At 43.8% G+C, this 14,075-nt stretch overlaps 1 protein-coding gene across 1 annotated transcript; it reads right to left on the minus strand.

The window, feature by feature from the left end:
- Nucleotides 1-801: 801 nt before the first annotated feature.
- Nucleotides 802-13,711, minus strand: HNRNPU (heterogeneous nuclear ribonucleoprotein U). Its single transcript, XM_075708552.1, is given in 17 exon segments — nt 802-1,179; nt 1,586-1,657; nt 2,756-2,958; nt 3,406-3,645; nt 4,180-4,348; nt 4,719-4,847; nt 5,363-5,482; nt 5,732-5,995; nt 6,400-6,512; nt 7,408-7,507; nt 9,077-9,216; nt 11,620-11,693; nt 11,822-11,930; nt 12,942-12,963; nt 12,965-13,276; nt 13,308-13,418; nt 13,420-13,711. Coding segments are annotated over 17 exon segments (2,505 nt in total). The 5' UTR covers nt 13,693-13,711; the 3' UTR covers nt 802-1,125.
- Between the last annotated feature and the right edge of the window lie 364 nt (nt 13,712-14,075).

A 14,075-nucleotide genomic window follows, 5' to 3' on the forward strand; every position in this document is an offset into this window, starting at 1 on the left:
CTTTATAGCCTTAAAGGGATTTTAGACCTTGATGGCGACAATCCCAAAACAAGAGTAAAATGAATTTATTTTATTGCAAACAAACGTCTAGAGTTAAATTTCTCCACCCACTTTCTTTAAAGAGAAAAGGAATCAGCAGGCTAAGGAGATACACCCATTTGAGAATTGACATGATTAAAAATTAGATATAAAATGGGTGACTCACAGTTTCATTAGCTTACAAAATGGTGGAGTAACTACTACAAGCACACTAGGTATACAGTATTTTGTGGGGAAAGAGTTATACAGACACACAGCTAACTTCATATAGATCCCATTAGACAACTGGATTTACAACAAGTTTTGTTTAATAAGAAATGGACAAAGCCAGCTTCTTTTCAGAATCAAAATGCAGAACAAATGGAAAAGAAATTATGGTGTTGTACCTTCACAAGTTTGAGCCTCCACAAATAATGCAACCAAGTTTTACAACTTTAAGAGCTTCTACATACACTCCACCTTCACTATTTAGCCCCAGGTTTCCTCTTTGCCCCCAACATCTTATTGAGTTCCAAATGTTACAAAAAAGTCCTAGTTATTGCCAGAAACTTTTACCTCCCCCTCCTCCCCTCCCCACCCAGAAGCTTCATAGAGAGGATGGAGTGCAATACGGAGCTTTACATGGTCTCATGGTGTTCATGAGGGCTGCTAAGGAGCCTCCGCACAAATCTGGTTGCTAACATTTCTATCGTATTGTGACATGACTCACGACTGTTTCTTAGAAATTGGGGGATGGGGAGTAAGGAGAAAATTCTTTAATAAAAAGACACCAGGTACAAAGCAACGTTTTACTTTTGTTGTGGTAAAAAAAAAGTCACATTTTACAGATAAAATGTAGAACCCTGAAATACTGACACATTCTCTTATCGTGCACAATGCTGAGGTTCTCTTACGAATCACTTTAAAACTGCAATTAAAAATGTACAAAAAAAAGAAAAGAAAAAAATCAACCCACAAAGCTTCTAAAAAAGGAACCCGCAGGCACTTCCTCTTGTGGAATGTTTAAAAAGTTAGCCTACTAAAGAAAACAGTCGACTTCTTGTGAAGGTTTTGGAGAAATATGTATCAGTTCATTTATTTGGGTATTCAATAATATCCTTGGTGATAATGCTGACTCCATGGCTTCTGACCCCAGAATTGCTGCAATAAATGGATAAATAGTTAATTTTAACCTGTAATCACGTAACAGTTACATTTCTTACAGAAAAAGAGTGTTTAACAAACATCTAGTTCTCCTGGAACCTGAGAAGACTAAAGTCCTCTCAAATAGCAGCAAGTTCCTAAACAACCAAAGGCAGTTCACTTCACAGCAGTAATGTGAAGCCAAATACTACATACCATTAAGACCAATAAGCCATAGCTGATATTTGATACATCGAGACCATCAAGCCAGATTAAGTTTTGCACAGAAAACTATTTATAGTAATATTACCTGGCATCAGAAGATTTTGCTATCCAGTTTTGATTACACATCTAATTATTTCAAACAGCATTTTGAAACATTCAAGTAAACAATCAGCGAAAAGGTAGAGTTATGACTACTTACACCCTGCTGCCACTGGTTGTAGCCCTGAGATTGGTTTTTGTAGCCACGATTATTTCCCCTTCCTCTGAAGTTCTGCAAGAGGACAACAGTTTTTAACTACTTCACCCATACAAATTTTTCAGGAGTGTACTAATACCAGTCTTTCTATTACCACCAAAACATCACATACCATATAGAGTCTTTCAAATATAAGGTACCAGGCCTAGGTTAAAAAAAAAAACAGAAGTCCAACAAAGCAGCCCCTTGAAAACCACTAGAATACCAAAAGCCTCCCCACTCCAAGCAAGTACTTCTTAAACATGGGGCAAGAACCTCAGAATAAGCCCGCTCAAACTGTTGTTGCCACAGTGGTCTGGAAAGCTGGCCAATCCAGTTTTGACTCACCCTATTTCCAGCTGCTAAACTGCACCAGGACAACTAAAAATACAAGAGCTTGCTTATTTTTAGTTAGGAAAGGCTGTAGGTGCTACAAGGATGTGTTATCTGATCAGACAAAAGGATATGGGTCATACAACTGAAAATAGAAGAGCTAGTCCACAAAACTTCAAATAAAAGTTATGGTACAAAAAAGGACATTAATACTAGCAGATAAAATACTGCATTTCCCGTGTTTGTCAGTATTAGACAAACCTGAGCCATGTTTACTATCTTGGGCTCCATCTGCTGGCTCTTCAGTAATCCAAATTATGTTTTCAAATACTTCCACTGATATTCCACCAGTTAAGACCTAGGCTAGTATGTCTTTACTAGTTGTGTTTGATACCAGACATCAAAACAAAGACTCTCTCCAGAGCTATTTCCAGAAAGTTCCCTAAATGCTTCATAAAGATACACCTTGACCCTAAGGCCAAACAATGGCTACTACTATTTGGAGGGAAAAAAAATTAAGAAAAAAATCAAGGACAAGCCTTCACACACATGCCCTAAAAAAATCTTCACCTTTAACAGAACAGAGGTACAGGCTTAACATGGAACCCCCATATCAGCATCAGAACTTCCGCAACATTCAGAGCTCTGGGCACATGCACTAGACCAGAAAGCTAGGCCCTTTAGTGTGGGATTAGCACAGTACCACAACCAAGTCTGTGGCTATTCACAGCCACCAAACCTTTCAAACAACGTCATCCAAAGCACTGTAGTTCAACTAATAAATCCCCCCGAAAGCATCACCTGGTTGTAGTTTCCCCTGTTGGGCATTCCACCTCTGTTATAGTTTCCTCTGTTTGAGTAGCCGCCTCTGCTTGGAAAGACAGGGCCACGAGGGTATGGGTAGCCAATTGCACCGCTGCTGCCACCGCCACCACCACCACCTCCACCACCTCGCTGAGGCATGTTGCCTCCCCTCCTGTTGTATCCACCACGATTGCCAGGCACTGCAGGAAGAGAGTTACTTCAGTCAAGTAATTGTTAGGTCTTAAGTACTTCCTACATGAAAGTATTGTTCAAAATAATGATGGTATAGAAAGAAATCCAAATTCTGTGCAAAAATTTCAATGCAAAGATTAAGTCATCTGGTCATAGTGAAAAATGCTAATTCAACCACATGCTACCCCCCCCAAGACAGCCTGGTACACAGGCGAACACCAAACCTAACATAAAAACCTCAAAAGCTGTGCCTCAAACCACATGAACAGCATAATCCAGGATTTTGGCAATCCTCACTTTTAAAGTTGGACAATTAACTTTGCACTAATACATTAAACTTACTTAAGCTGAAATCAAGGTTCCCATTGCATAGTAATTGCAATGCAAGTACTACAGCTTTCTTCTTCCACAGCAGCAGCAGCCTCCAAAATTTACAGGCTTATTTCTAGGCTCACCTCCTCCTCTGAAGTTGCCCCGCATGTTGAATCCTCCACGACCTCTCTGACCCCTATTAAACTGATTTTTATTGCTCTTCTTGTTCTTCTTCGAGCCAGTGTTCTGTTTCTTTTCCGGTGGAAGAGATTTCTTACTTTCTTCTTTATATTGTTCCAAAAGCTTCTGAGCTTCTTCTTTTTGCAACTCTACATAGATTATTTCATCAAAACATTCTGCTACCTCTGGCAGTGTGAAGTTCCCTATAATTGCAAAAACACTGAGTATTCAGCATCTACATTCAGCTACAATCAAAGTTGTAATTTAACCACCTTTCTCCCATTCTTCCTCCCACCCCCTGCATTCCCTCAGCATAGGGACAAAATTACATAATTTGAGCATTTAAGAAAGGTAACAGTGACAAAAGAAGCAAACAGGTCTTCATGGAGTTGCCAGTACTGTTCCAAACCTTGAAAACATTCTGCCTGTATCTTTTTTTTCTTTTATAAGCCTCCACTCAGAATACCAGTTTCTGCCAAATATGTCACTTATATAGGGCACTTTATGCCAAGACAGCTTTGTGCATCTGCATGAAGCATATCAGCATAACTGAGTAGTGTTAAGGACTGCAGCAGAGGGAACACAATATAGTGTTGTCCTACAAGTTACAATAGTCTTCCAGTTTTGTTTAAGTACAGCTGTTTAAGATAAAGTGATTTTTTTAGACTTCACGTTTACTTAATCCTTTAAACAGATACTCAGCATCCTAAAACACAGTATAGGATTATGTTCCATGCCTTTCATTTTGAGAACTGCATGCTCTGGAAGATCTTTTCCCTCCACCTCTGCCTTCTTTTGTGTTCTTTGCTTGTAGTCTTCATCTTTTGGGCAAACAACAACTGCTTTGCGCTGGAAGCCTGCAAACAGGCACATTTTTCTCCTCTGCGCAGCTGCAGACACATTTGTCTGAAAAAAATGCAGTAACTTACTACACGTAGCTGTCATTGTAAGAGTTAAGGAAGTCAACTTATGGTGTATAGACTTCACCTCTACAAGAGCTTGCAATGAAGTTTACAAATAACTGGACATAAAGATGCTGCATAATGCAAAGTTACGAGCTCACATCCACGTGTTAAAACACTATTCCTCCCACATCCCATAAAACCAGAGAAGTTCAGACAAGCATTTGTACTACTATCTCAACTTTGTGTCCCCTGAATGAGTAGTAAGTCAGTAAGTGAAACAACTGCTATTACAATGTAACTTTAATCCCATTTAATTACTGCACTACAGCCTATAACAAATTTCTTTAACCATTTTTCACTGAAGCTTCTACCTGATCCAAAATGAAATTCCGCTTCTTACGAGCTGCAATCTCAATGAACTTTCCGAGACACTGTGGAGCTCTCTGCAACAGCGTGTTAAGTTTTCCAGTGTCCGCCATCTGCCGCTTAAAACCTGCAACCTATGGAGACATTTCCCAGAGTTAAAGTAGCCCTGATACACATGGCTGACATTTTTCTTTGCTAAATGCTTTTCACCTCGCTTCAAGGATTGTTCAACTCAAGGCCACAGCTACAAACTCGTAGCTGAAATTCCCAAAGCCTCTGTCTTACAGAGCTTTATAAGCAAAGAATCTAGGTGAATCAATAAAGCCGAATCTAAGGCATGCTCATCACATTACAAAATCAAAGCTAAATGTTCTATTTTCTGAGGACAGTGATATAAAGAGAAATAGAAATACTTAACCAGTCAACAACAGTTGACTTTCTTGCCTAGTACCAGTAAAACCTTCAGAATCCTGCTGTGCCATGCATGAGTAGCAGCTCAGCAAGATAAAAATCTTTAGTGGTCACTAGCTAACCAGTAGCCAGTTTCTTAGATTTCTTTGATACAAGAGAATCCCATGGCAGCCAAGGACCTTGGATGTACAGCAAGTCTTTAACATATCAACAAACAAAATGTCGTATTATCACTTACCATCATTTTGTCCATAATAGTATTTGTCCCAAGAATGTTGTATTTCCCAGGATTTGCTGCCGCATGTTTGGTAACCCATGTAGTCTTGCCAGCTCCAGGCAAGCCAATCATCATCACCACCTATGATGACAGGTTCTATACTTGAGATACTAGTTCAAAGATTTTTCTTTAATATGCAAATTAGACCAGCAAGCCTAATGGAAACTAGTGCACAGTGTGGAGGTGTGAGGGGGGATGAAAAGTCACGGGATACCAAGTATTAAAGCCCCCAAACCAAAAGGTCAGAGAGTTGTACAATAGGGTGCTTGAACTCCACCACTTCTGTTCATCTATCTCAACAACTCTTGAGATTATCAACAAGAAACTTACCTCACAATCTTTCTTTTGCTCAGGTCCCTTTGGTCCTCGGACCCTATCCTCCAGGGGTACCTTCTGGATGAAGGTATACTCTTCAGGTACAGGAAAGTAAGGTTCTTCCTTCTGACCAAAGTTGAACTCAACTGCACAGTTATGGCAGAGAACATGTGGGAAGAGCGGCCGCCCATCAAGAACTTCCTTACTTATTTTGAATGCAACACCAAGCTCTTGTCCATTCTTAGAATATGAGAGTTCCACTTCATCACCATCAAAATTCTGGTTTTCAAAGAAAGTGTTAGTTTGGATAACATCACTCACCTTGCTCTATAAAGTTCTATCAGTCATTTCACTATATGGGCTATATCAACTTCTGTGACACTGTTACATCATACAGGAACCACTTAAAAGCTTTCTCTTAAAATGAGTTACTGTCAATGATCATCTTGTTTAAGATCTAATTTTTTTTAAAAGGCTTTAAAGATATTTGCCTGTGAATACGAAACCATAACATGTTCAGAGCAGTCACTGTTGATAATACCTGCTATTTCTGCCACCTCCCCATGTTAAACAACTTGTCTTGCTCCCAGTTTTTCTGTATTTGGTTTATTGCTTCTCACATCAAAGCAGTCTAAAAATTCAAGGATGTTTTTCCTCAGAAAAAAACGTAAGTGAAAACTTACAGCAAAACATCCAATCACATCATTTTCATCAAACTTCTCACCAAAGTCTTCAGTCTCACAATTGCATGTCTTTATTCCTTTTAGAGAATACCCATAAGAAAATTCTTCTTCACCTGAAGAAATAATTTAAACTTATTAAAAATAGGCATTTTCACCTAGTCTTTTAGAAATACAATCACTTCACAGCTACTTAAGTAAGCTGCTGTTCAGAATGTTTTTATTAATGCCAAAACAAGCCATGACCCCCAAAGAGCTACAGCTTGTTCTTGTATTCAAGAACTCTATACTCTCACTTCAGATGGAATAGCAGTGTTTCCTCCATCCCAATTTTAAGAGCCTTATGCTGCTGGTTCCAGATTCATGTTGACACAAAGCTGAACTGCCAGATAAAGACATGACCAAGTATTCTTAAACTCTGAAGACCTGATTATGTAGCAGTATACCTGTAACGTAGTTAGTCAGAAAGGCTTTCTGAATTTAGTCTTCAGTAGCACTTACTCCATTTTAAAGGGAGTTTAGCAGACATTCAGCCTATGCGACAGCTGAAGATGAAGCTGCAAGGAACAAGCTAACAGGAAGTGTCAAACACAAGGACTCAGGTGGAACTTACACCGGTTAACTCTTATACTATTATACCCCACCCTTTAAAAAAAAAAAAAACAAAACAACAACCAACCCAAAAACCCCTCCTCTTCCTATTTGTGACACTACATGAAAAGGAGAAATCCTTATCTTGTCAGGTCTTCCAAGAATGTTCTCCACAACCCATACCTGACCACTGAAAGAATTAACTCTCAAATCATGTAATCCTTACAGGCCTGAATGCTTTATTTGGTCCCAGTAATAAACTTTCTCACACCATGCCCAGTGAATGATTCAAGTGAAGACCATTTTTCAGAACACATGGACTACAATCACTAAGCTCTTCCCATCTGCTTAAGAAAAAAGGACTTAAAACTTCAACCATGTACACAATAAATAAAAGTAATCAAATGTTTTAAGTCTTACCAAGCAACATTCCACTTGTGTTCAGTGACCAGCCAACTCGCACTTCATGTATGTCAATGTCTTTTGTATACAGGTGTTTAACAGGAATCTTTTCTGTAACCTATTTTTAAATTATTCATTAAAAGATACATAGTATTTATTAGACACTAACACAACGGAAACGCAAAGGTAACATCTGGAACTTTTACACTGTGGTTAAAACTTTGCTAAGTCCAAATAATCACCTTCTGCAAAAATAAAACATGCTTGAGCATGCGGGATCACAAGCCAATCACTAAACAGTTGTATCTCCTGACTGAGCAATGAAGATGCAAGATACCATACACCTTCAAAGCACTTAAGTCATAGCAGTCCCTCTCACCGGCCAAAAGCATTAATCCTTTTGATACTGTATTAAAGTTACAAACAAAAGGTCTATGTATTTTTAAAAAATAATCGCCATGAAGTTGGGATTAACAGTAAATTACTTTGCCAATAAAATGTGGTAATGGATAAAAAAATTGCTTTACATAGACTGGGGAAAATATTACAGTCATCCCTTTCCACAGCAAGCAGACTTCCTGGGCAAGTTGCCAGCTCCCAAACAACATAACCAGATTCAAAAAAAACACCTAAAAGCACCAGAATCTGTAGGCAACAGCTACTTTCTAACTGCCTTTCCAAATTTCACCAAACTAAAGTGAAAAACTGATCAGTGTCCTACCAGTTTCCACAACTATTCGAGTGAGGTGACCAAGGTGAAACTGATTTGAAAGAGAACAGGGCAATAAATACTGACAACAATTTCAATCCATTGGCCTTCCGAAGTTATGGGTACCAACAGACACAGAAATCACTCAATGCAAGGGCATGGAGAATGGGATCACTACCCACTCCTCATGGTAACGGTTAGATTTGAAAGTACTAGAGGAAGAGAACAGAGTAAGCATTTATATACAGAGGCACATCATACACAAAGAAGGCTTTAACTTTGCTAAGTCAAAAAAACCCCCAAACACCCAAGCTTTGTGCCTCCTATCATTCTTTTGTCAACAACAAGTTGGAGAAATCTGTTTATTACAAGGCTGATTGCTCTTTGCCATTCTTGCCCTTTAGGAGGGCTCTTGCTCTCAAGATTCAAGTACCTGCTAAACACTCACATTCACTGCATACACAAGTCAGAATTATTCAGGTTGGAAGGGACCTCTGGAGGTCATCTAGCCTAAATCCCTGCTTAGAGCAGGTCAAACTCAGAGACTAAGAAAGAACAGAAAATAAGGCTGCTGGGATAATTTATATCTCTTTTTTAAAAAAAAGCCAAGCTTTCTGTAATCTTCAGAAAGTACAAGCAAACTTGTGACTAACAAGTATCAAAATTCTTCAAGTGCTGATGCATGAGGTGCCAAATAAAATTCTTGGTTCAAAAATGAGACCAGAAGTTACAAATTCAGGGCAAATGCAAGCAGCTTTTTTTCTTTTTTGTTAAATGGAAGTTCTTAGAAAAGAAGAAGCAGTTTTGCAAATTGAGCCATCTTTTCTCATAATAATTTCACAGGCTCATAAGAGAAGGCCTTCTGAAAGTTCTATTCACCTGAATTAGTTTCAACTAAGTACAAAAAACCTCACAAGTATAAACAAATTATATTTAAACATGCAAAACTGTCTCCCATAAACAATCAGTTTAACTCACCTTCATCTCAAAGCAGACTTTGCCTTTAGAAACTCCATAGGAGGCTCTCCCTCCAGCCCAAAGGAAAGCAAAGCTTTCCATGGTCAGAGAGGAAGCACTAAACCGGTCTCTTGAGATTTTAAAATGCAGGTCACAGTTATCTGTTAACATAAAAACCATTCTGTTTACTCTTATTACAAAATGAAGTACAGCTGTCCAATTTTATGCATTAAAGGTGATTTTCAAGACAGACTGCCAGCAAGTGCTCAGCATCTTTCAGGAAAGCAACTGAACACATGCCTAGATAGAGCTGCAGCCTGAAGCTCAGCCAAAAATCTTATGAAAAGCTAGCTAACAAGAATAATTTTCAAGGTGCCATCTTCACTTCTGTCACCAAATTCCCTCTGTTTTTTCCATCTGCTTAAAAACTTGAATTTCATCTCATCTATTTGAACCTTTTTGATCAGTTACCCGAGATATTTCCATCAATATAGAGCAAAGGAATCTGCATCACGCTCTTTGTATTATTTGCTAGATACCTTTTTTTGAATTCTTCTTACCCCTCATGCCCAAACCTAAGGGCAGCTGAGAAGTAAGTAGGAACACAGGTATTTTTGTTTAAGTACTGGAAGTAGTGCCATCTTTGGTCAATGTAGTCATTTAGCAAGTCCAATTAGATTAAGCCAATTAAAATAAAGTCAGTTAAGTCAAATGCAGATAGGTTAAGCATGCAGAATGTGATAAGAGAACCTACTTCACCGAAGTAACACGATCTGCACTATGAATTCACCTATCACTCTAAGAACTCAAGGGGAACCTTTGCTTTACAGACATCTTCAGAGCTGCAGCACCATGAAGTTTCAAATTAATCTTCTGGTAGGATTAAAAAAGACAATGCAAAATGGTAACATGAGGTGTAAGTTATAGCACTTGAATCCCCCAGACCAAGGAATCCATTGAAGAAACTCCAAACCTATTTGACAGTTACAAGAACGGAGCAAAATTAAGAAGCAGTGAGTTGTTCTGCCTTGGTATAAAATCTGCATGCTGCCCAAGTACACTAAAATGCAGTCTTCCCTGTATTACTGGTAACTCGTATGCATGAGATCTTGTTTTCTTTGCATAAAGCCATCCACAGTTGCAACTACAATATTTGTGATCCAAGTGTTTTCTCATTAGTACTTCTAACTCTTATTTGTTGTGTGAAAGCCAGATAAAAATCATACAGAAGAAACCTACCTGCATAGGTTACTTCTAGAACAACAAATGAGAACAGAATTTGAAGTTACAGCTTCCTTGTAAGACACAGGTAATAAAAAGCCCTTAAGAGTGCTAAACCTCTTACATGTCTGGATCATTATGGTCCAGAAAAGAGCACGCCAAGTTGTTACACAATTCAGTCTTAAAGCTATGCCCGATTCTGATCTCCAAGCAGTCTGTTGACACTTTAAGCTAAATCACAAAATCTGTCCTAACAAAACTTTCTACTAGAAATAGTAATAATGAAAAGTAGCTACTGCTGAGTTACTAGGAAAATCAGAAGCTCCCACAAAGGTGGCTACTCACCAGGTTAGCAGCTAGAAACTTCGAGATTTAGTTACCAAAATGCAATTTGTATGGCTGTAAACTAATACCTCCTTCCATTTCAGAACATTTCTCAGGGAAAAAAATACCTGGAACTACTAGCAAATATGCCAGATAATGGCAAAATTCAAGCTTTCCTTCCATGGCACTTTAAGAATCCAGCAAGTTCAAGCATCACTTTTTCAAGTTTTTTTAATACTGCACTAAGCCCTGATACTTACCCTCAAGAATTCAAATGTCAAATTTGCCTCAGTCATGGTACATCGCAACAGTAACATTTATAATCTGCTTCAAGAAAAGCCCCCACCATTTGCAGGTACTTGTCAATTTCTATGCCCTTCCCACCAATCCCCTCTGGCATGCCACTTGCACAAATCACACACACACACACCCCCCCCCCCCCCCCCCCCCGCAAACTCCCACGTTGCATGAATGGGTCTTTTTTCAGGAGGCCTTACCTGATTTTTTTTTTGTTAAATTTATGAGAAAACATGAAAAAAATACTCCACTGGTTGGCACATAAATAGGGCCTCAGCAAGTTACGCAGGAAGCTCACTTCACAAATTGTACTACTGTAACCACCTACACTATCGACTCTCAACTTTCTGAAGTGAAAAGCTCATGTGCTATATAATTAGTTTCTCAAGCTGTTTCTAGGGTGTTCTGTGCTCACTGTACAGTTGTCCAGCTTGGTTTCCATACTAGATTACTGTTGGTTAAGAGTTCTTCAGAAAACTGTATGGTATCACAAACTCCAGGGCAAAACCAAGCTTATTACTGCTAATATAAAGACCCATACATCCTTCTGTGCTTTTGTATACTGATGGTGGGGAGAAACACCATTTCTGGTTTTTTTTATTGAAGTTACCTGGCAATGAAAGTCACCAAATGTATTCACCCCACATTTCAGAAAGTGTGGTTTTAAGATTAAGAGCATAACACCACATCTTTCCAAAGTAAAGGAAAGCATGTTTACTCACAAGTATCAAGACAAACCACTGTGTCATCAAAATGTTCATCTTCTTCTTCAACAGGTGGTTGAGGGGACTTAGCCCTGAACAAAACAAAACCAACCAAACAAAAGATATTAAAGCTAGATGTATTTTCACACTGTTAAAATAACCATAGCTGTACTTTACTTCTCATTCACAAAATGCTGCCTAGCATCAAGTTTATTTTTACCTGCTGTACTTATTTTCCTCAATGTATTCAAAATATCCACGGCCATGGTCTTCACGTGGTCTCTTCACTCCCCTCTTTTTCTCACCAGGCTTTTGTTCTGTTTTAGCATCTCCTGTAACAGAATTAAAGATTTATTTTAATTACACAAAGCAACTCTTTAATTGAGAATAAAAACCCTCTACGATAGTTCCAACTTCCAAAACTCTAAGAGCCTGCAGCAAAAGCAATAGCACGCTGAAGAATAATTTTGCTTTGTACTAAGATAAAAAACCCGCATCTCGAATCTTCTCAGAAGACTCAAAACTTGTCTGCTAAATCATCGCTGATCCGCGACACAAGCTGCCACTACACCACGCAGCAGCCGGTACAGCGCTCGATGTTGAGATCCCCACAGAAAAGCCAGACCGCTTCCAAGCGGGGGGGGGGGGGGGGAGGATTAAGAAAGAAAAAAAAAAAAAAAAAATCGGACAAAAACCCGCCTCCCGCGAGGCCAGACCCGCACCCCCCCCGCCCCCACAGCGGGACGTTCCCGGCCGCTCGCAAGGACACCGAGCGACCCGCACGACTGCGCCTCCTCTCGGCAGGCCGTGCGCGGCGGCCCGGGCGGGAGCCCCGCGTGGGGCCGCCCGGCTGCCTGCAGGGAAGGGATTCCGCCTCCATTGTTACCAGGCCTTCCCAACGCCATCCCGTGCGGCGCCCAGGCCGGAAGTGACGTCACGCCGCCGAGCACTCCTCAGCACAATACAGCGCGCCCCAGCGGCCCCTCCGCCGCCACCCCTCCCCCCGCGGCCCGGCGGCCCCTTCCCCGCGCCTCCCCCCCGCCCCCCCCCCCCCCCCGCCACGGCCCCTCCTCCCCCTCCGGCCCCGCGCAAGGGCCCCTCACGGGACCCCCGCCCGGCGCGGAGCACGCGGTGCCGCGCGGGGGCCGGTGAAGCCCACCCCCTCCCCGCGGGGGAGGCGGCGCCGCCGCCGCCGTCGCGCCCGCTCTCGCGCCGGCCGCGAACGCCCTCCCGCGCGCGGCCCGGAAACCGCCCCCCCCGCACCGGGGGCTCCCGGGGGTGGGGGGGTGTGTGAGAGATTAACGGCCGTCCCCCCCCGCCTTCCCGCCGCGCACACTCACCCCCGGCGGCCTGAGCCCCGGGGGCGGCCGCCGCCACCGCCGCCTTCCGCTTTCTTCTGCTGCTGCTGCTGCTGCTGTTTGGCGGGGCCCGCCGGGCCGGAGGGGGCCGCCGCCGCCGGGGGCCCCGAGGCGCCGCCAGCGCTTTTGCCGGGGGCTTCCTTGGCGGCGCCGCGCGGCTGGAGGAGCGGCGGGGGCTGCTGCTGCTGCGGCTGGGGCTGGGGCTGCGGCGGCTGCTCCCCGTGCCCGTTGGCGTTCCCGGGCGCGGCTTCCTCCCCGTCGGCGAGCTCGTCCTCCCCCTCTTGGAAGCCCTGGTCGTCTCCGTTCTCATCCTCCTCCTCCTCCTCTTCCCTCCTCCTCGCCGCCCGCCTCCTCTTCCATGGGGCCGCCCCCGGCCCCCGCCCGCTCGCCGTTCTCCTCGCCCAGCTCCATGGCGTCGCCATCGGCGGCCTCCAGCCCTTCCTCGTCGTCGTCCTCCGCGGTGGAGGCCGCGGCGCTGGTCGGGGCCTCCCCCTTGGTGGAGCTGCGAGGCGCCCCCACCGCTCTCGGCCGCCTCTCCCTCCATGCTGCCGTTGCCAGGCTCAACTGCGCTGCTGGCGGGGCCTCCCCCGCCAGCCTCCTCCTGGTCTAGCGCGGCCTGGAGCCGCTCCATGAGCTCGGCCTTGAGGCCCTTGTCGGAGAGGCGCCGCTTTTTCAGCTCCTCCTTCAGCTCCGACACCTTCAGCTTCTTCACGTTCACGGGCGAGCAGCTCATGGCGGCGGCGGCGGCTCGATCCCTGGGCGGCGCTCGGGCGGCTCTGGGCTGGGGCGGACGGCGGCGGCTCTGGGTCGAGGCCCCGGCGGGAGGCGGTGGGTGGGTGGCGCGGCTGGTTCGTGCGGCTGCGGCAGCTGCAGAGCGGACCCGCCTGGCGCCAAATCCTTTCACCGAGCTCGCGAGGGAGACGCGCCTCGCGGGGCCGAGCACGCAGCACTGCCCGCCCCGCCCCCGCGCACGTAGTCCCTCCCCCTCCCCCCCGCGCTACCGTAACGGCCGCCCGCGCGCGCCCGTACCGTAAATACCCGCCCGGGCGCAGCGGCTCCGCGCGGGCCCCGCCGCCTTCACGCGTGGGGTGCCGGGCGCCGGCCGCTCCGCAGAGC

Source organism: Pelecanus crispus, chromosome 3 (assembly GCF_030463565.1).
Source record: "Pelecanus crispus isolate bPelCri1 chromosome 3, bPelCri1.pri, whole genome shotgun sequence".
Classification (NCBI taxonomy): Eukaryota; Metazoa; Chordata; class Aves; order Pelecaniformes; family Pelecanidae; genus Pelecanus; species Pelecanus crispus.